A 22,312-nucleotide genomic window follows, 5' to 3' on the forward strand; every position below is an offset into this window, starting at 1 on the left:
GTTTTTTTACAAAAGCTATTTTAAACATCCTTTTCAATTCATTATATATCATATCCCAGTAAGTTTTAACCTTACTACAAGTCCCCCACATAAGGTGAAAAGAACTTCCTTCCTCTTTACATTTCTAACACTTATTTGATTTAGATTTATACATTTTTGATGGTGTTAGATACCATCGATAGAACATTTTCATATAATTTTCTCTTACACCATAATATGCTGTGCTTTCTGCATTTCTTTCTTATCCTTGCATCTCCGCTCTTTGCTGTGTGAGGCTTATTCGTTCTTATGTTGGTTTCTTAATGAAAATGCGATGAAAAATCTACATTTTTCCAAAAGGGAAGTGCCCACACCCCATGCCTTCTTTCTTTTGCCTTCTCAGGTTGTTCTTTGTTCATCTCTACTGTTCGCGGATTTGCTCAGGTGTAGGTCAGGTATAAGTCAATGTTGTGTCATCTGCATATCTGAGGAAATATCAACAACCTCAGATATGCAGATGATACAACCTTGATGGCAGAAAGTGAGGAGGAATTAAAGAACCTTTTAATGAGGGTGAAAGAGAGAGAGTGCAAAATATGGTCTGAAGCTCAACATCAAAAAAACCAAGATCATGGCCACTGGGCCCATCACCTCCTGGCAAATAGAAGGGGAAGAAATGGAGGCAGTGAGAGATTTTACTTTATTGAGCTCCATGATCACTGCAGATGGTGACAGCAGTCACGAAATTAAAAGACGCCTGCTTCTTGGGAGAAAAGCAATGACAAACCTAGACAGCATCTTCAAAAAGCAGAGACATCACCTTGCCAACAAAGGTCCGTATAGTTAAAGCTGTGGTTTTCCCAGTAGTGATGTATAGAATCATAGAATCATAGAATCATAGAGTTGGAAGAGACCACAAGGGCCATCGAGTCCAACCCCCTGCCAAGCAGGAAACACCATCAGAGCACTCCTGACATATGGTTGTCAAGCCTCTGCTTAAAGACCTCCAAAGAAGGAGACTCCACCACACTCCTTGGCAGCAAATTCCACGGTCGAACAGCTCTTACTGTCAGGAAGTTCTTCCTAATATTTAGGTGGAATCTTCTTTCTTGTAGTTTGGATCCATTGCTCCGTGTCTGCTTCTCTGGAGCAGCAGAAAACAACCTTTCTCCCTCCTCTATGTGACATCCTTTTATATATTTGAACATGGCTATCATATCACCCCTTAACCTCCTCTTCTGCAGGCTAAACATGCCCAGCTCCCTTAGCCGTTCCTCATAAGGCATCGTTTCCAGGCCTTTGACCATTTTGGTTGCCCTCCTCTGGACACGTTCCAGTTTGTCAGTGTCCTTCTTGAACTGTGGTGCCCAGAACTGGACACAGTACTCCAGGTGAGGTCTGACCAGAGCAGAATACAGTGGCACTATTACTTCCCTTGATCTAGATGCTATACTCCTATTGATGCAGCCCAGAATTGCATTGGCTTTTTTAGCTGCTGCGTCACACTGTTGGCTCATGTCAAGTTTGTGGTCAACCAAGACTCCTAGATCCTTTTCACATGTACTGCTCTCAAGCCAGGTGTCACCCATCTTGTATTTGTGCCTCTCATTTTTTTTGCCCAAGTGCAATACTTTACATTTCTCCCTGTTAAAATTCATCTTGTTTGTTTTGTATAGAAGTGAGAGCTGGACCATAAAGAAGGTTGATCGCCGAAGAATTGATGCTTTTGAATTATGGGGCTGGAGGAGACTCTTGAGAGTCTGGACTGCAAGAAAATCAAACCTACCCATTCTTAAGGAAATCAGCCCTGAGTGCTCACTGGAAGGACAGATCCTGAAGCTGAGGCTCCAGTACTTTGGCCACCTCATGAGAAGAGAAGACTCCCTGGAAAGACCCTGATGCTGGGAAAGATGGAGGGCACAAGGAGAAGGGGACGACAGAGGACGAGATGGTTGGACAGTGTTCTCAAAGCTACCAGCATGAGTTTGACCAAACTGCGGGAGGCAGTGGAAGAGAGGACTGCCTGGCGTGCTCTGGTCCAGGGGGTCACGAAGAGTCGGACACGACTAAACGACTAAACAACAACAAAGTCAGGAAAGTGGGGCATTGTTTCTTTGACTTGGGGAGCTCCTTGGCAGGCTTTAAGCCACCTGTGCCCTCCTCCTTTTTACTTTTCCGTTATGCCAACGAAAAAACGACTCAGTCGTGATCAACGTGCCACGAGGTATGGGGGAAAATGAAGGCAGTGGAAAGATACTGGCGATGTCCCTCAGTTTGCTTCCCGCTCCGACGGCTTCTAGAGATCGCAGCCGAGGTCACGACAACTTCCCCTCCACGCCGACCGCCATTTTCTTTGGCGTCATCGTGGTTTCCCATCTCCGCCTCTACTTCCTCGACAGTCCATATATGTTGCTTTTCTCCTCAGCCCGGCCTCTTGTGGCTTGCGTTGAGGGAAGTCTCTTTCCTCACAGACGCGGTTTGTTAAAACGAGTAGGTGTCTGCCTCCTGGAAATGTGATGGTGCGGTTAACCATTGAAAGATTGTAATTTTTTTTGTGATGGGAGGCTGGTGGGCTAGGGCAAGGGGGGGGGATTCCCTTTGGTGCAACCTGAGGAGGGGGTGTCATCTCCCAGTGGTGGGCAGGACCTGAGGGACCCCCCTCTGTCCTCTCCTATTCTAGGCGAGCGAAGACACGTAATCAGGGTTCAAGGACATATTCCAGGTAGGCAAAGGCACTCAGGGTGGGTTGGGTATGGAGCTGGGCTGCTTAGGAGTACATACCCTCCAGCATTTCTCTGATGAAAATAGGGATGCCCTACTTAACAACGACAATAACACTTTTATTATTTAACCCTGGGTTGCCCCAGCCACTCTGGGTGGCTTCCAACTTATATATAAAAACATAATAAAACATTAAAAACTTCCCTATACAGGACTGCCTTCAGATGTCTTCTAAAGGTTGAAGAGTTACTCATCTCCTTGGCTTGGGGTTCACATAACTCCATACCCTCCAACGTTTCCCTAATAATTTATTATTTATACCCCGCCCATCTGGCTGGGTTTCCCCAGCCACTCTGAGCGGCAATAATAATAATAATAATAATAATAATAATAATAATAATAATAATAATAGCAATAAAATACCAAACATTAAAAACCAAAAAACGGCCCAACAGGGCTGCCAGATAGTTGTTTATTTACTTGACATCTGATGGGAGGGCATTCCACAGGGCGGGCGCCACCACCGAGAAGGCCCTCTGCCTGGTTCCCTGTAACTTCGCTTTTCGCAATGAGGGAACCACCAGGAGGCCCTCAGAGACGCTCCTTCAGGTATACTGGGCTGAGGTCATTTAGGACTTTAAAGGTCAGCACCAACACTTTGAATATAGGGACGGCCTAAGGAGAAGCAGGACATTCCGGGATCGGTTTCTGTAAACCCGGGACTGTCCCTGGAAAATAAGGACACTTGGAAGGTGTGGCTGTGTGGTTGCCTAAGGAGAGGGGGTGCAGCCTGGAAAGTGTCCTGAGGGCCAGATGGACAGGCTTGGAGGGCTGTCTCTGGCCCCTAGATGCCTGAGGCCCCAAACTCTTGGAATACAGGATGTTGCAGCTACCTTCTTGCGGGAATTTGTGTGTGTGTGTGTGTGTGTGTGTGTGTGTGTCTGTCTGTCTGTCAGGTACAGTGTGTGCTGTTGCTGCAGCAACTACGCCAGGAAAGGCTGGCCCTGACAGAAAATCCCTTTTCCCCACCCAGCTTTTTAAAAGACAGCAAAGGTCTTTTGTCATTTGCCCTTTAGGACTTCTGTGGAGACGCTCTCTTCGCACCCTCGTTTTTGCTCTGGATTTTATCGTTCAACCGATTTCCTTTGTCGGCTCCACATCCCAATTTATGATAGGTATCTTGGCTGGCTAAAGCCAAGCCCCCGCTATGTTTGTTTATTGGTTTGGCGAAGAGCTTTTTCCGACTGCTTAAGAAAAGAGATGGGGAACGGGAGGGCCCTTGCCTGGATGCAGGGCTTGTAACCCAAATGCGGAATGACAACACGCAGGCCAGAAGAACGGCAGAAGGTCTGTCAGGAGCAGATGCGTCTTTTCCTCATTCCCTCGGTCAGGCGGCGTCTTGTCCTCACACATTTTCTAACTATATCGCGTGGTTCGCATTAGTCATTTGGTGTTGCCCACCTACACTTGGCAACGCTTCCCCAAAAGCCAAATGACGGAGGTTTTAATATTTAGCCTGCCGGAACTGCCACAAATAAACCTGCACAGAGTAGCTCTGCTGGTAGGCGTGTTCTCGACGTTTCTGCACTTCCAGTTCACTTGCATCCTAGGCAAAACACTTAGACAGAGTGAAAGGAGATTTCTTCCCTCTTTTCCCCACCTTCCTTGCAAACAAGCAGCAGCAGCAATGCTAGCAGGCTTGTGCTTTCTGGGCATCATAAATGAAGGGGAAGGGTTCAGCTCAGTGGCAGAACATCTGTTTTGAATGCAGAAGGCGAGGGGTTCAATCCCCAGCATTTCCAGGTAAGGGAAAGGGAGACCCAGGTCTGAAATCCTGCAGCACCTCTGCCAGTCGGTTTTGACAATACTAAGGATTCAGAGCTGATGAAGCGGCTGGGCCAAAGCCGAAAGGTCGCTCAGTTGCGGATATGCCTGGAAGCAAAAGGAAAGTCCAATGTTGTAAAGAAAAATATTCTTTACAGAATATTCTTTACAGAATATTCTTTACAGAATATTAAACCTGGAATGTAAGAACCATGAACCTGGGTAAGTTGGATGTGGTCAAATATGAGATGGAAAGAATAAATATTGACACCCTGGGCATCAGTGAACTAAAATGGACGGGAATGGGCGAATTCAGTTCGGATGACAATCATATCTACTACTGTGGGCAGGAATCCTGTAAAAGAAATGGAGTGGCCATCACAGTCAACAAAAGAGTGGCGAAAGCTGTACTGGGATGCAATCTGAAAAATGATAGAATGATCTCGATACGAATCCAAGGCAGACCTTTTAACATCACAGTAATCCAAGTTTATGCACCAATTACTGGTGCTGAAGAAACTGAAATTGACCAATTCTATGAAGACCTACAACACCTTATAGAAGTGATACCAATGAAGGATGTTCTTCTCATTATAGGGGATTGAACACAGGAGGACCTGGCGTGCTCTGGTCCATGGGGTCACGAAGAGTTGGACACGACTAAACGACTAAACAACAACAAAGGATGCGGGTGGTGCTGTGGTCTAAACCACTGAGCCTCTTGGGCTTGCCGATTGGGAGGTCGGCGGTTTGAATTCCCGCAACGGGGTGAGCTCCCGTTGCTCTGCCCCAGCTTCAGTCAAAGGCGACTATAGGGTTGCGGCACTCGCCTCGCTTTTCAAGCTGAGGGAGCCAGTGTTTGTCCACAGACAGCTTTCCAGGTCATGTGGCCAGCAGGATTAAACCGCTTCTGGCGCAATGGTCCACTGTGACGGAAGCCAGAACGCACGGAAACACTGTTTACCTTCCTGCCGCAGTGGTACCTATTTATCTACTTGCTCTGGCCTGCTTTTGAATGGCTAGGTTGGCAGGAGCTGGGACAGAGCAATGGGAGCTCACCCCATCACGGGGATTTGAACCGCCGACCTTCTGATCGGCAAGCCCATGATGCTCAGTGGTTTAGACCACAGCGTCACCCGCATCCCCTTTATAAAAAGTGAGAAGTGACCCGGCACAGGGACATCTAGTTCAACGCCCTGCAATGCAGAAATATTTTGCCCAATGTGGGGTTCAAACCAAGGACCCAGAGATTAATAATCTCCTGCTCTACCCAGGGAGCTACCTGTGCTGACACCATTTTGCAGTTTCCACCAACTGGTGGAGAAAGAGTCATTGAAATATTATTATTATTATTAATATCAAGAACAACAGCAATAATAATATTTATACCCGGCATTTGGGTAGCTTCCAACACATATTGTTGTTGTTGTTTAATCGTTTAGTCGTGTCCGACTCTTCATGACCCCCTGGACCAGAGCACGCCAGGCACTCCTGCCTTCCACTGCCTCCCGCAGTTTGGTCAAACTCATGCTGGTAGCTTCGAGAACACTGTCCAACCATCTTGTCCTCTGTCGTCCCCTTCTCCTTGTGCCCTCCATCTTTCCCAACATCAGGGTCTTTTCCAGGGAGTCTTCTCTTCTCATGAGGTGGCCAAAGTATTGGAGCCTCAGCTTCACGATCTGACCTTCCAGTGAGCACTCAGGGCTAATTTCCTTAAGAATGGATAGGTTTGATCTTCTTGTAGTCCATGGGACCATCTGCAGTGATCATGGAGCCCAAGAAAGCAAAATCTCTCACTGCCTCCATTTCTTCCCCTTCTGTTTGCCAGGAGGTGATGGGACCACTGGCCATGATCTTCGTTTTTTTGATGTTGAGCTTCAGACCATATTTTGCGCTCTCCTCTTTCACCCTCAATAAAAGGTTCTTTAATTCCTCCTCACTTTCTGCCATCAAGGTTGTGTCATCTGCATATCTGAGGTTGTTGATATTTCTTCCGGCAATCTTAATTCCGGCTAGGGATTCATCCAGCCCAGCCTTTCGCATGATGAATTCTGCATATAAGTTACATATAAAAGCATAATAAAACATCAAACGTTGAAAACATCTTTAGATGTCTTCTAAAAGTTGTGTTGTTCTTTATCTCCTTGACATCTGATGGGTCTGGTCCTCCCAGTTTAGAGGCCCAAACCAGCCTACTCTTGCACTTGCTTTTGGAAACAGAGACAAAGGTTAAGGGAAGCAGACCCCCTGTCTGCTACTTGGTTCCCAAAACGAAAGGTCAGGGATGATGTTTCCTCATACTCTCAGCAATTCTATATAATTCCTGTTGCGAAGCAAGAAGAGAAATGAGAAGTAAAGCAAAAGAGGGTTTTTTGTGTGGTCAGCCTGACGCCTCTACCAAGCCCAGTTGTTATCTGCGGTGGGAACGTTTGTGAGGACGTCTGCAAAGGGGCACACACTCCAAAAGTCACACCCCACAGGCCCTTGAACCATTAGAGCAGGGCAGGGGGAACCTCTGGGTCTCTCTGGATCCTACCTTCTGCCTGGCCAATGGGCAAGGTTGATGGGAGCCGGATTTCAACTACATTGGTACCTTGGTTCTCAAACTGAATCCGTTCTGGAAGTTTGTTCCAAAACCAAAGCGTTCCAAAACCAAGGTGCGCTTTCCCATATAAAGTACAGGGTACCTCGGGTTACATACGCTTCAGGTTACATACGCTTTAGGTTACAGACTCCACTAACCCAGAAATAGTACCTCAGGTTAAGAACTTTGCTTCAGGATGAGAACAGAAATTGTGCTCCGGCGGCATGGCAGCAGCAGGAGGCCCCATTAGCTAAAGTGGTGCTTGAGGTTAAGAACAGTTTCAGGTTAAGAACAGACCTCCAGAACGAATTAAGTACTTAACCTGAGGTACCACTGTAATGCAAAATGGATTCATCCGTTCCAGTCTTTTAAAAACAACTCCTAAAACAGCAATTTAACATGAATTTTACTATCTAACGAGACCACTGAGCCATAAAATGAAAGCAATAAACAATGTACTGCAGTCGCACATCAGTCAATCAGTAGCTGAACTGGGTTCCACACAAAACAGAAAGAGCCACAAAAACAAAAAATAAATAGCAAAAACAGACAGACCTCGGCCGTAACACTCAAAACGGAACTGTGGCACTCAAATCGTCAGCGTAACACTCCAAACGGAGCACATTCTGCTTCTGAAAAATGTTTGCAAACTGGGTTCCAAGGTGTTTGAGAACCAAGGTACCACCATATTCCAAGAGAGCCACAGGTTCTCTCCACCTCTCCGTTAGAGAACATTGAAGGGGTCAACTGTAGCATGGCAAGAACCGTAAAGCAAATGCAATAACCTGTTGGGAAACTGTGTTCGTGCAGCTACTCACACAGAGTCAATTAAGGTTTGGCAGACAGCCAGAAGGCAATCTGAAGGAGTTAGTCTGCCTGGTGATAACAGAGGCATGGAGACAGCTCCCTGATTGGTCAAGCTCTTTCAAGGGAGTAATAATTAATGGCCTACTAAGTGGAATGTGTTAGTTCAGTGTTCAGAGTTCTGTGTGTCAGTGTAGGAGTTGTGAGTCGTGTCAGAGAGAGCTAGCAAAAGATCCGTGTTCTAGTCCTGTAAATAGTCCACTGTATATAATAAACACCTAAGTACAAGTTCCTGGTTCCTGCTTCGTCTATCCTGTCTGCAGCCAAGTTGCCAACTGCTTCCGTGGATTCTGCGTATACTCTGCTAGATCTGGCTAAGGTCCTGAAACTAGTCGGAAAGTTGCGAAACACCAATAGGTTTTACCAATATAACTTGCCTTGGAAAACGAAATAGGAGGAATGCAGAGAGCTGGTGCCCTCCTTGCGGTGGTGATTAGATCCCTCTCCCCACATGCTGCGGCCTCAGTCGGGAGACCAACGAGGCAGCTCTTTGAATTCTTAAAAATAAGCATGTTAATTGCTTTCACACAATTAAAAGAATCTGTTAGATGAGCCTCGGCAAGGTGTGGAACAGATTTCAGGTTGCGCCAAGGACAGCTAGGATAACAAAACAATAAGAGCTTTTGTGAGATTCTAAAATTTAGCAATGCGCTCCAATCCGTTTCCAGCACAAAACCCTTCACTTATGGGATAGTAGCAACTGTTCTCAGGCTGGGAATAGAACAACCTTGCAGGAACTTGCAGTGCAGGAAGTGCAGAAATGGCACACTTTCCTGGTGAAATAAACTACAAAGTCTCAGGATGTGGTCTAAATGTAGGTGCTGCAGCCACCAGGCAGACGTCCAACAGGTGCAGGGAATCCCATGGATTGTCACTTTGAGTCCCGTGATGAAGGACAGGCAGGATGTGAAAGTAGTAATGATTTTTACATAATGAATGAAAACTTAATAATGGCTATCAATAGCAGATTGGCTGTTTGGGATGTGTGGTATAATTGATTAAACTAAAAATATTTATTAAAGGTTAAGGCAAAAGGCTAGCCAGACAGAAGGTTTATGTTTGAATTCTGAAGTGTAGGATGTTATACTTTACTGGGAGCAATTTAAGAAAATATTGATATATTTTATTTACATCATGTTTATTTTGCAATGGATCAGTTTTTATGATGTGTCCTACATTGTAAAGATGTATTGAATGTTATTTATATATCTTTGTCAATGCATTTTGCTTTCAAGTGCAATCAATAGATGTAAAGCCCCTTTAAAATGTGTTTTTTTTGGGGGGGGCTATTGAGTTGTTTCTGTTTTAATAATAATAATAATAATAATAATAATAATAATAATAATAATAATTTTTATTTATACCCCGCCCTCCCCAGCCAGAGCCGGGCTCAGAGTGGCTAACACCAGTAAAATTACAGTAACATCATAATAGGAAAAGAACCAATTTAAAATACAGGTTAAAATGCAATTTAAAATGCAGCCTCATTTTAAAAGTAGCCCATAGATCAAAACCATAAGGGGAGGAAAAACATAAGGGTCAGACCGAGTCCAAACCAAAGGCCAGGCAGAACAGCTCCATCTTGCAGGCCCTGCGGAAAGATGTCAAGTCCCACAGGGCCCTAGTCTCTTGTGACAGAGTGTTCCACCAAGTTGGGGCCAGTACTGAAAAGGCCCTGGCCCTAGTTGAGACCAATCTAACCACCTTGCAACCTGGGACCTCCAAAAATGTTGTCATTTGTGGACCTTAAGGTCCTCCGCGGCGCATACCAGGAGAGGCGATCCTGTAGGTACATGTTTTGTGGTTTTATATCTTTGATTTTATTCTGCGAACCGCTCTGAGACCCCCGGGTATAGGGCAGTATATAAATTCAATAAGTACTGTATTTTTTGCTCTATAGGACACACCAGAGAATAAGATGCACCTAGTTTTGGTGGGAGGAAAACAAGAAAAAAACCCAAACATTTTGAATCCCAGAAGCCAGAACTGTAAGAGGGATCTGGCTTCTGGGATACTGTGTGGCTGTTCTGGCTTCTGGGATAACAGTGCCAAGCCTCTTCAGGACAGCAGGATGAAGGCTCCCCCTGCTCGGAAGAGGCTAAGGCAGAAGCCAGTACAGGCGCCTCGCTGAAGGGGCTCTGCGCAGTTCTCCCTCTTTGCGCAGCACCTCTCCCTTGCAGGAGAGACGCTGTGAAGAGAGGGAGAACTGCACAGCGCCCCTTCAAGTGAAGCTGGAGAAGGAACAGAAGGAGACCCTTCTGTTCCTCCTCCGGCTTCCAGGACAGGTGCCTCGCTGAAGCTTTCCGCTGCTCCCTGCAGCTTGTGGGGCTGGCGGTGGGGAAAGCCGAGCTTCCCTCACCGCCAGCCCTGGGGAGAAGTGGGAAGGATGCACGCAGCCTTCCCGCTGCTCTCCGCAGCTTGTGGGCTGGCGAGGGAAGCCCGGTCCCCCCCCCCCAGCCCCAGGGACCACACATTCGTTCCATAAGATGCACATTTCCCCTTAGATTTTAAGAGGGGGAAAGTGTGTCTTATGGAGCGAAAAATATGGTAAATAAATAACACACATGCCTCAACTGCAGAATTCTAGCCGGTGAAACCTCTGCTGGCATGGAGATGGCCCCGAGGTTTCACTCACAGAATTCCAGCCTGTTGGGCTGCTGTTAGAGGAAGAGATGCTTTGCCAGAGGAGACAAAATTGGCACTCCTTCTGCCTCAGTCCTTGCATGATCATCCTGCTTGCTGCTCACGTTATTTCCTCTTTGCTTAGGTTACAGGAGTCGTGCTGCAGGAATATCGTTGAACTGCCAGGGTCCAGGTACTATGACAACCAGGGCCAGGTGAGCATTGAGATAACAGCAACACCTGCTTGTTCCTAATGGCGTGACTCTTATTTATAGAGCCAGCCCCTTGCCTCTCCAAACTCCACCAGCTGCAGATTGTGTGATTACCCAGCAACAATTAAGGCCTGTATCCTGACCTGCTCTTCACCCTCGCAGCAACCCACCTGCTATGTAAGCTCATCGACTGAAAACCAGCCCTAGCCTCAGGCAATAACACCACCCGTGGCTGTGACAGGTGGCCAAAAGACTCGTGTGCTGCCTACTAAAGGCAGGCAGTTTCTTGTTGTCATCCAGGTGCCCAGGAAGATGTCTTATATCACATCAGGCCCTAGCTCAGTAGTTGTCTGCAATGACTGACAGTAGCTCTCCAGGGGTTCAGGCAGAAGTCTTCTGAGGCCAGGGACGCAGGCGGCACTGTGGCCTAAAACACTGAGCTTCTTGGGCTTGCCGATCAGAAGGTCGGTGGTTCGAATCTCCGTCATGGGGTGAGCGCCCGTTGCTCTGTCGCAGCTCCTGCCAACCTAGCAATTTGAAAGCACGCCAGTGCAAGTAGATAAATAGGTACCACTCCAGCGGGAAGGTAAATAGCATTTCCATGCGCTCTGGCTTCTGTCACGGTGCTCTGTTGCGCCGGAAGTGGTTTAGTCATGCTGGCCACATGACCCAGAAAGCTTTTCTGTGGACAAACGCCGGCTCCCTCGGCCTGAAGCGAGATGAGCACCACAACAAAGGCGCCTTTGACTAGACTTAAACGTCCAGGAGTCCTTTATCTCTTTTTCTTTATTTACCTGTAGACACCAGGAATTGAACTTTGGCCTTTTTGCATGCAAAGCATGCACTATACCCATGTACGACAGCCCTTCCCTCTTGTTTTAAATGCTAAATGGAAAGTACCCATTCATTTGCATGCTAAATGGAAGGCAACCCATTCATTTGCATGGGAGGGAACGTTGGGGGGCAAATGTGTTGCTTCTCCTGTTCACAGGGCACTGTGATGAGAGAAACTTTGTCCAGGGATCTGAAGGCACAATCTCAGGGCTTTTTGCAGACTCATTTCTGTATTCAGGACCCGGGGTGGATCTACTATGTAAATCAGTTGGTTCAAGCATGGTGCTGATAATACCAAGGTTGCAGGTTCGAACCCCATATGAGACAGCTGCATATTTCTGCATTCTTCTTCTTTGGCAATCACTTGTAGCCAAGTATGATTGTATTACATCAGGGGTCAGCAAACTTCTTCAGCAGCTTCCACTCTCCCTCAGACCTTGTGGGGGGCTGGACTATATTTTGGGGACAATTCCTATGCGCCACAAATAACCCAGAGATGCATTTAAAATAAAAGCACACAGTCTACTCATGTAAAAACACCAGGCAAGCCCCACAAATAACCCAGAGATGCATTTTAAATAAAAGGGCACATTCTACTCAATTAAAAACACGTTGATTCCCGGACCGTCCGTGGGCTGGATTTAGAAGGCACTTGGGCCAGATCCGACCCCTGGGCCTTGGTTTGCCTACCCATAAACACGGTTTGAAAAGTGAGTCCGTAAGTGACTGTGGAGGCCAATTCTGGATCCACACGTCCTTCCACAGTGGGGACATAGGTTTCCAGGCGGGAGTTGATCACACTGAGGGTTTGCCAAATGTGCCTTCCTCTTAGCGTGTTTCCCCTTTTCATCCTGAGTTCGAGCGTCTTCAAAACCCATGACACCTTTGGTAAAGGCTGTTCTCCAGCTGGAGCGCTCGTAGGCCAGTGTTTCCCAGTTATCAGTGTTTATACTAATTTTTGTTGTTGTTTAGTCGTTTAGTTGTGTCCGACTCTTCGTGACTCCATGGACCAGGCACTCCTGTCTTCCACTGCCTCCCGCAGCTTGGTCAAACTCATGCTGGAAGCTTCGAGAACACTGTCCAACCATCTCATTCTCTGTCGTCCCCTTCTCCTTGTGCCCTCCATCTTTCCCAACATCAGGGTCTTTTCCAGGGAGTCTTCTCTTCTCATGAGGTGGCCAAAGTATTGGAGCTTCAGCTTCAGGATCTGTCCTTCCAGTGAGCGCTCAGGGCTGATTTCCTTCAGAATGGATAGGTTTGATCTTCTTGCAGTCCATGGGACTCTCAAGAGTCTCCTCCAACACCATACTTTTTTAAGTACATTTTTAAAGTATAAACTAAACTATGGGACAGGTGCATATTTCTACATTCTTCTTCTTTGGCGATCACTCATAGCCGAGTAAGATTGTCTTCCATAAACACGGTTTTAACTGTGAGTCCGTAAGTGACTGTGGAGGCCAATTCTGGATCCACACATCCTTCCACAGTGGGGAACATTGGTTTCCGGAGTTGGACGAGATGATCCTCAAGGTCCCTTCCAACTATATGATTCTATAATGAAGCTTAAGTTTCCATACCCTCCAACATTTCTCCAATCAAAAAAGGATGTCCAGTGCTACTTTTCTAGAAAAGGAGGTGCCAGAACACACTGTGTACCTCCCTTGTTTTCTTATAATGGCAATGGTGCCAGAATTGAGTCCCGGTGAGTTCCAGTTGAAAAAAAGCCCTTGGGGTGTCCTATTCCATACCTTCCGACATTTCTCTGATGAAAACAAGGACTTCCTAAGGAAAAGCAGGGCATTATGGGTTCAAATCAGAAACCAGGACAGCTCCAGGACTGTCTCTGGAAAAAAGGGACATTTGAAGGCTTTGAGCTTCTGGGCCTCTAATCCCGGAAGGACCTCAGAAACAACTTTAGTTCCCATTGCTTAAAACTGAGGGGGTCTAGTAGACCCAATTTGAGTCACACGACTCAAGTTGATGAATTATTTGTTGTACAGTGGTACCTCAGGTTACATACGCTTCAGGTTACAGACTCCGCTAACCCAGAAATAGTACCTCGGGTTAAGAACTTTGCTTCAGGGTGAGAACAGAAATCGCGCGGCGGCAGCGGGAGGCCCTATTAGCTAAAGTGGTGCTTCAGGTTAAGAACAGTTTCAGGTTAAGAAAGGACCTACGGAACGAATTAAGTTCTTAACCCGAGGTACCACTGTATATATTTCAACAATCCCAAAGTCTGAGAGCCAGTAGCACAGATGTTGTAAAGTTGCAGCGATCTGTCGGGGAACAACTCCGTGGAAGAAGATAACAGTGGTAACCCAGGCCTTGTTTGTTGCTGGTTGCAAAGGAGACCCCAATGCAGTTGAAGCTTCAGGAGCGCCCCCCCCCCCAAATGTAGGGCTGTTGCTGTCCTGGAGTACATTCTAGCTAAGTGCAATGAAATGTGTCCCCTGAAAAGGGTGAAATAGCAGGAGAAATGGTCAGGATTGATTTGGAAAACTTGTAGCACTCAAAGCTGGATCACGTGCCCCAGATATTAATGCCATGGTTAAATGTTCTTTGACTTTAAGGTGGTTTCTTTCCAATGTAGCTCATTCTCCATTCAGCTGTGACCAATGACCAAGTAATCAGGGAATACCCATACAGCTGAATTTTGCAATTCAATGCTATTTAGAAATAGCCCTGGTCTTTTTATGCAGCATCCCAGAAGGGTTTTAGGATCCACAGCATTGGTGTAGAGTCCCCTGGCGGTGACTGCTCTTCAATTCCCCACCCCGGGTTGGAAAGGGCTCTTTAAATTTCCCACAATGCCCCAGAGCAATGCTACGTCAGAGGCATTGTGGGAAATTAAAACAGTGGCTTCCAAGTAGAACTGCTTTCACTGGGCTTCTGTTGCTGCCTTTTAGCAACAGAGCTCATCCACAAAGGAGGAGGATTGGCTGTCCATAGGCAGAGAGAGGACATTGCATGCATCCAATTTCTAAAGGACAATTCTTGGTTCAAAGGACTGGCTGGTACAGGTTTCTGATTTAAAGATGAAGATGGCAGAGGAATGCAGAGCAGGATCCTCGATGTTCCCCATCAACACCCCACATCCTGGATTGCAGTCTTCCCTAATATGGTGAGAAATATTGCATTTCTACTTACAGTACTTATTTCTAATGCTAATTATTTCTAGAGGTGCAAGGTTTTTGGTTATGTGTAAGTTGCTGCCAAAGTTGCCCCTCTAGATGGTAGTTTGCAAAGGGGACCTCCTCAAAACTGAGGCTCTGGTTTTTTTTTTGGGGGGGGGGGTATTTCTGCAGCTGTATTTTGAAGCTAGGGACTAACTGGAGTTAGGTTTCCCAGAGGATCAGGAAAAAACAAGCTGTACCTTTAATACAGATTGAAGTGCAGAAATCAGCCTTTGATGCTTTTCCGCAGCAGAAGCAGTAATAATTAGCACCTGCTAAGGTATTTGACATAAAAGAAGAAGAAGAAAGATTCACCTACTGATTTCTGCTTATCTTCAGCTGGTCACTAAAGGCAGAGCAACAAGGGCCTGCAGAAAAGTTGGCAGCCACTACAGTGGTACCCTGGTTCTGAAACGCCTTGGTACTCAAACAACTTGGAACCCAAACACTGCAAACCCGGAAGTCAGTGTCCCAGTTTGCGAACTTTTTTCGGAAGCCAAACGTGCTCCGTTTTGAGTGCCACCCTTCCGTTTTGAGTGTTACCCTGAGGTCTGTCTGTTTTTGCTATTTATTTTGCGTTTTCGTTTTTGCGGCTCTTTCTGGTTTGTTTTTGTGACTGTGTGGAACCCAGTTCAGCCACTGATTGATTGTGTGACTGCAGTACATTGTTTACCGCTTTCATTTTATGGCTCAGTGGTCTCGTTAGATAGCAAAAATCATGTTACATTGCTGTTTTAGGGGTTGTTATTAAAAGTCTGGAATGGATGAATCCATTTTGCATTACTTTCTATGGGAAAGTGCACCTTGCTTTTGGAACGCTTTGGTTTTGGAATGGACTTCCGGAATGGATTAAGTTTGAGAACCAAGGTACCACTGTAATTGAGATAGAAGGGGTTAGTTTCAGATTCTCCCCCGTGCATTGAAAGGGATTTGCAGTAGGGGGCATAAAAACCTGGGATTCTGGGTGCTTATTCCCAGATGTACGGTGATTGTTAGTGGCAAGGGTTTTTGCCGAGAGCTCCCCACCCACCCAGCTAAATGTGTGTGTTTTTCTCCGAACAAGTGGAACAGTTGGTCTCAACCTGCCAGGTGACAGATGGTGAGTGTGTCTGTGTGCTTTCATTCAAGTGAGCCAGGCCCAGGATCAAGCATAAGCCTTAGCAGCCCCCACACCCCTCCGAAACACAGCCAATTAGTTAGTTCGCTGGGTGCCCTTGGCAGAAGGAGGATGAATACAGTGTTACATACGCTCGGGTTACATACGCTTCAGGGTACATACGCTTCAGGTTACAGACTCCGTTAACCCAGAAATATTACCTCAGGTTAAGAACTTTGCTTCAGCTTGAGAACAGCGGCGTGGCAGCAGCAGCAGCAGGAGGCCCCATTAGCTAAAGTGGTGCTTCAGGTTAAGAACAGTTTCAAGTTAAGTACGGACCTCCGGAACGAATTAAGTACTTAACCTGAGGTACCACTGTATTGGGGGGGGGGCAATGGGAGGAAAGAAAAGATCCACATATAGTCACATGCTTCAGGTTGCATTTTCTCGGGTTATGGACTCGCCGAAACCCGGAAGTACCAGAATGGGTTACTTCCGGGTTTCAGCAGTTGTGTATGCGCAGAAGCGCTAAATTGTGCTTTGCACATGCGCAGAAGTGCCGAATCGCAACCCACGCGTGCGCAGACACGGCGCTGTGGGTTGCGAACGTGCCTCCCGCACGGATCACGTTCGCAACCCGAGCATCCACTGTATCTGCCTATTTGCAGCTTTGATGCGGGCAAATCAGGATGTTAAGAGGCCAACAATATCATACCCTCCAACTTTTCTCCGATGAAAATAGGGACGTACTATTCAGCGATGATGATGATAATAATTTTGCTGTTTAAACCCGCCCCTCTGACTGGGTTGTCCTAGCCACTCTGGGTGGCTTCCAACACACATAAAAACATAATAAAACTTTTTAAAAACTTCCCTATGCAGGGCTATCTTCAGATGGCTCGGGGGCTGGACAACTCCATACCCTCCAATGTTTTCCCAATGGAAATAGGTAAAGGGACCCCTGACCATTAGGTCCAGTCGTGGCCGACTCTGGGGTTGCGGTGCTCATCTCGCTTTATTGGCCGAAGGAGCCGGCGTACAGCTTCTGGCGAACCAGAGCAGCGCACGGAAACGCCGTTTACCTTCCCGCCGGAGTGGTACCAATTTATCTACTTGCACTTTGACGTGCTTTCGAACTGCTAGGTTGGCAGGAGCAGGGACTGAGCAACGGGAGCTCACCCCATTGCGGGGATTCGAACCGCCGACCTTCTGATAGGTTTAATCCACAGCACCGAAAGTTGGAATCACATTTGCCAAGATACAGTGCCGTTCTAGCCCAAGGCTAGATAGCACCAGTCCCCTCTCTACCTCTGGGAATGCCCCTCTCGCGAGAGATCGTTTTGGTCTGTCTGCTGGGGGACACTATTTGAAAATGGTTCTGTGCTATCGTTGGGGTCTGTAATCCTAATTGCCCTAAACTAGAGAGTAGCCTCGTTGAACACAGTTGGGAATACTTTCCCATAGGCACACATAGGAGTTGCATTGTTAATTCGTTTAAAAGAGCCACTGTGGAACTTAGTACAATCTGCATGAAATTCTTTGGCTAAGGCAAATTCACCCTAAAATGAACTCTAAGCATTTCTAAATAAAGATTTATTGCTGTCATTTAGCAGAATTAGTGTAGCTGATGTGGAGAGTTTCCTTTCCTCCTTTGACTCTCTGCATTTTTTGTCACGATCTCCTAAAGTTGTGTTTTATGTGGTTTTTGCCCTTTTCTGCATGCTGTCTTGAGCGGATGGGTGGACAGGGCCAAAAAAACTGGCAATAAGCACTTCTGAGATTATATAAACACACTCAAATAATCATTTTGCCATTAGTGCTCTGGAAGTATTGGAGAAGCAATCTTATAATCAGAGACTCTTCTCTTTTCGTCTAGAGCAATTTTATCACATTTGTATCCTATGTGGCTCAAGCTGGGTTATATCACTTACTTATAACCCTTAGGCAGGGTATTTAATTGACTACACTGACATCCCATATTTGTTATGGAACTTGAGTGTACATTTGGCCAAGTGCCTAGGCAGTGATCGGACCCAATCCTGTTTAACGGTGGCCTCTTTCTCACCACACATTTAAAGCACTGCACCACTTTCATCCTAGCTTTCCCCCAAAGAATCCTGGGAGCTATAGTTTATAGCTGTGAGTTCTGGGAGACCCATATTCCCCTCAGAGCTACAATTCTCATAGTGGTTTAATCACCAATTCCTTTTCACCGGGAACTCTTGAAATGGTAGCTCTGTGAGGGCAATAAGAGCCTCCTAACAATTCTCAGCACCCTTAAACTACAATTCCCAGAATTATTTGGGGGAAGCCATAAGTGGCATCATAGTGCTTTAAATGTATCATGTGAATGGTTCCAGCCTCAGTTGCTTTCAGGTCTGGGTAGGCCAAGAAATTGTGGCTCCAGAGCAGCCTTCACCAGCCGGTGCCCTGCAGGTACCTGGGACTGTAACTCCCATCAGCTCCACTGTCTGGAGCTGATGGAGGTTGTGGTTGAAAACATCTGGCAGGAACCATGTTGGTGAAGGCTCATACTGATCTACCCAGGCTTGCACCAGAGGTGGAAAGCCTTTGGTCCTCCTGATGTCACTGAACTGCAATTCCTATCATCCCACACACTGACTAGGCTGCTGGGAGTTGTAATCCGACAGCATCTAGGCACAAGTCCCCTAGTCGTGGGCTTGGAGCTTGGCCTTTTAATTGATAGCCCCAAAATTGTGGAAGAGCCTGCAAATAATAAATAATAATAATAATAATAATAATAATAATAATAATAATAATAATAATAATAATATAATGGTACCCTGCCCATCTGACTGACTTGCCCCAGCCACTCTGGGTGGCTCCCAAGATATATAAAAACATAATAAAACATTAAACAAACTTCCCAATACAGGGCTGCCTTCACATGTCTTCTAAAAGTCAGATAGTTGTTTATTTCCTTGATATCTGACGGGAGGGTGTTCCACAGGGCGGGCACCACTACCGAGAAGGCCCTCTGTCTGGTTCCCTGCAACCTCAGTTTTCGCAGTGACGCAACTGCCAGGAAGCCCCTGGAGCTGGACCTCAGTGTCCAGGCTGAATGATGGGGGTGGAGATGCTCCTTCAGGTATACTGGGCTGAGGCCGTTTAGGGCTTTAAAGGTCAGCACCAACACTTTGGCTCCCAGTACATTTCCAAGCACAATTCAATGTAGGCGTTATATGGTCTTGGCAGCCGCTCCCAGTCACCAGTCTAGCTGCCTCATTCTGGATTAATTGCAGTTTCCGAGTCACCTTCAAAGGTAGCCCCACGTAGAGCGCGTTGCAGTAGTCCAAGCGGGAGATAACCAGAGCATGCACCACTCTGGTGAGACAGTCCGCAGGCAGATAGGGTCTCAGCCTACGTACCAGATGGAGCTGGTAAACAGCTGCCCTGGATACAGATTTGACCTGCGCCTCCATGGACAGCTGTGAGTCCAAAATGACACAGGGGCACAGTTACCCCATTCAGGACCAGGGAGTACCCCCCCAACAGTACTTCTGTCTTGTCAGGATTTAACCCAAATCCATTAACCTGCATCCATCCTCCAACCGCCTCCAGACACTCACATAGAAAGACCCTTTTTCTCTCTTCCCCACAGCTTCCAGGGATAAGGCAATCTTTTTCAAGTTGAGCACACTTCAGAGTAATTGTCTAAAGTTCTAAAACTGCTTAGGACATACTTTGGAGACCATTACCTTCCTATGTGTTGTGCGACCTGACGAGCATTTCAAAAGGTCACCTCCAGGCTTGACTACTGTAATTCTCTCTACGCGGGGCTGCCCTTGAAGCTGTCCCAGAAACTCCAGCGGGTGCAGAATGCTGCAGCGAGGCTCCTCATGGGGTCTCTGCCATGGGAGCATATTCACCCAGTGCTTTTCCAGTTGCACTGGCTCCCGGTGGAGTACAGGGTCAGATTTAAGGTGCTCGTTTTGACCTTTAAAGCCCTTCACGGCCTAGGACCCTTGTACCTATGGGACCGCCTCTCCCGGTATGCCCCACCGAGACCCTCAAGGTCCATAAATAGCAACACCCTAGTGGTCCCGGGCCCTAAGGAAGTTAGATTAGCCTCAACCAGAACCCAGGGCCTTTTCAACACTGGTGGAACGCTCTGTCTCATGAGACCAGGGCCCTGCGGGATCAGATTTCTTTCCGCAGGGCCTGTAAGACAGAGTTGTTCCTCCTGGCCTTTGGCTTGGAGCCAATTTGATTCCCTCCCCCTCTTTTTCCTTTCTCCTCCTGTGATGAGGCTGCATTTTAACATTTTACTGTTTCAATATTGTATTTTAATCTTCTTTTTAAGTTGTATTCATTCAACTTGTTTTTATTATTGCTTGTTAGCCGCCCTGAGCCCGGCCTTGGCTGGGGAGGGCGGGGTATAAATAAAAATTATTATTATTAAAAGCCGGTCAAGAAACCGGCTGTAGCCTTGTAACTCTGCAGAAGAAGCTAGACGAAGGGGAAGGGTGATTAATGCTTCCATAGAGAGGCCACATAGCACCTGCTCTTTCCAAAGTTAAACAAGAGTTGCCTCTGATCTGGGTTTATTTTGGGCCAGGCAGGACAGTTCCCTATGCAATTAAGGGTGACCGCAAGGGACAGGAAGGGAACAAGGCAGCTGGGGCACGCCCTGCCACAGAAAATGGAACAAACCAAACCCCGCAGGGGAAGCAAAAGCTTGGACTCAGCAGTACTGAGGAAATGCTGAATTACTGGCTTGGGTGGGCCTCCAGCACCCAGCTGGGATGGCTCAAAAGCTCGGACAGCAGAAGAAAAGATCCATCTGCTTCTCCCACCCCTTGACGCCCAACTGCGCTTGGCTGTTGTCAAAAGTTTGAGAAGTACTGCTCAGGTTTGGGGAGCAGCAACTGTTTGCTGCTTTGGCCATCCATGAAATTTGAAGATCTGTCTGGAAGACATACTGTATTTTTCGCTCCATAAGGCACACCAGACCATAAGGCGCACCTAGATTTTTGGAGGAGGAAAACAAGAAAAAATTATTCTGAATCCCAGAAGCCAGAACAGCAAGAGGGATCTGGCTTCTGGGATAACCGTGCGCAGCCTCTCCTGGGCGTATCGCTGAAGGGGCGCTGCACAGTTCTCCCTCTCTGTGCAGTGCCTCTCCTTCGCAGGAACGGCGTGTGCAGAGAGGGAGAGCTGCACAGCGCCCCTTCAGTGAAGCGGGAGAAGGAACAGAAGGGGCTCCGTTCCTCCTCCCGCTTCGCTGAAGGGAGGGCTGCGCAGCTCTACCTCTCTGCGAAGTGCCATTCGCTCCATAAGGCGCACTCACATTTCCCCTTGCTTTTTTGGAGGAAAAAAGTGCATCTTATGGAGCGAAAAATACGGTAAGTTTCTCAGGGAAGCTAGTTCAGACAGACCACGGAGAACTTGGTGCAAAATGAGACTCGCCACCACAACTTGATTGCAAAAAGTCTTTACTATGTTTTATCAAAAGAGAACAAGCAAACACCTGAAACCATGGGTGCATGTTTGTAAAAAAGAGCCCACTCCCCTTTACTTGGGTCACTTTTTTTTGCATGTATTGGGTGTACTCAGTAACAGCAATCGCCTGTCCTAGCTTAAAGGTTTGGCATCTCTTTTTGAGATACAAATATGCAACTTTGCCTGTTCTTGACGCCGTGTCACCCGCCTCCCCCTTCCTGCAGCTACTTCCTCAGATAAGGTTGAGCTAGAGTTTCAAAAAAAAAAAAAGAAGAAAGTTCCCTTTTTGATTGCTTTTATAACCAGAACATTGCTTTGAATGAGAAGTAAAGCTTTTACGGGAATAATGCCACCCTGTTAAGACATTCACTCAGCCTGGCTTCCATTTCTCAGGGACCCCGCAAGTTGTAGTTCAGAAGGCCAAGCGACAGGAGTCCTCTTAAAGGCTCTGAGGAGATGGAGCCTAAAACCGAAACAAAGTCCAAACTGGGGTTCCTCAGCGGACGTTTCGCTCTTATTTCCTGATAGCTAGAGAAAGCCTTTAATGTGGCTGACAGGGAGAACACAAAACAACGAACGTAGTAGCCCTTTGCCGTAGTAGCCCTTCGCCTCCTTTAAATAGCCACTGTAGAAAATATCGAGACAAAAAGTATAAAAGCATCAACTTATTATTTTTTAAAGTACTGGAGGAGGAATCTGGCCTCTGGAGGTGACGAGACAGGCAGGATGTGGCCGGTGGAAGAGGCCTCCTCTGAGATTAAAGAGAGAGATCAGCAGCTCAAAAGAAAAACCACAATTGCACAGAACCCCGGGGTGGGGTGGGAAGAGGGATTCCTATACGCTGCTGCTGCCAGATTTTCGATATTAGAAAAGCCCCTGCAGTACGTGACAAGATATTTGCTGCCACAGATGGTTGGGGGCCTACTAGGGCCTACTGAAA

The 22,312-nt window shown here is 46.9% G+C and overlaps 1 protein-coding gene across 4 annotated transcripts in view; it reads left to right on the forward strand.

Moving 5' to 3' along the window:
- LOC309335081 (uncharacterized protein) overlaps positions 1-22,312 on the forward strand; it is a 54,478-nt gene that overhangs the window by 28,672 nt on the left and 3,494 nt on the right. For 3 of the 4 annotated variants that reach the window (XR_014153327.1, XR_014153329.1, XR_014153330.1), the window contains one exon: positions 10,740-11,218. Coding sequence is in view for 1 of the 4 variants with exons in the window: in XM_081850023.1 (XP_081706149.1) it covers positions 10,740-10,809; positions 14,646-14,761 (186 nt within the window). In the remaining 3 variants the exon portion in view is untranslated. Of the gene's footprint in view, positions 1-10,739; positions 11,219-14,645; positions 14,762-22,312 lie in introns of those variants that run through there. The other variant, XM_081850023.1, reaches the window with a different exon arrangement.

The sequence above is a fragment of the Podarcis erhardii genome (genome assembly GCF_964252035.2).
Source record: "Podarcis erhardii genome assembly, chromosome: 2".
NCBI lineage: Eukaryota > Metazoa > Chordata > Lepidosauria > Squamata > Lacertidae > Podarcis > Podarcis erhardii.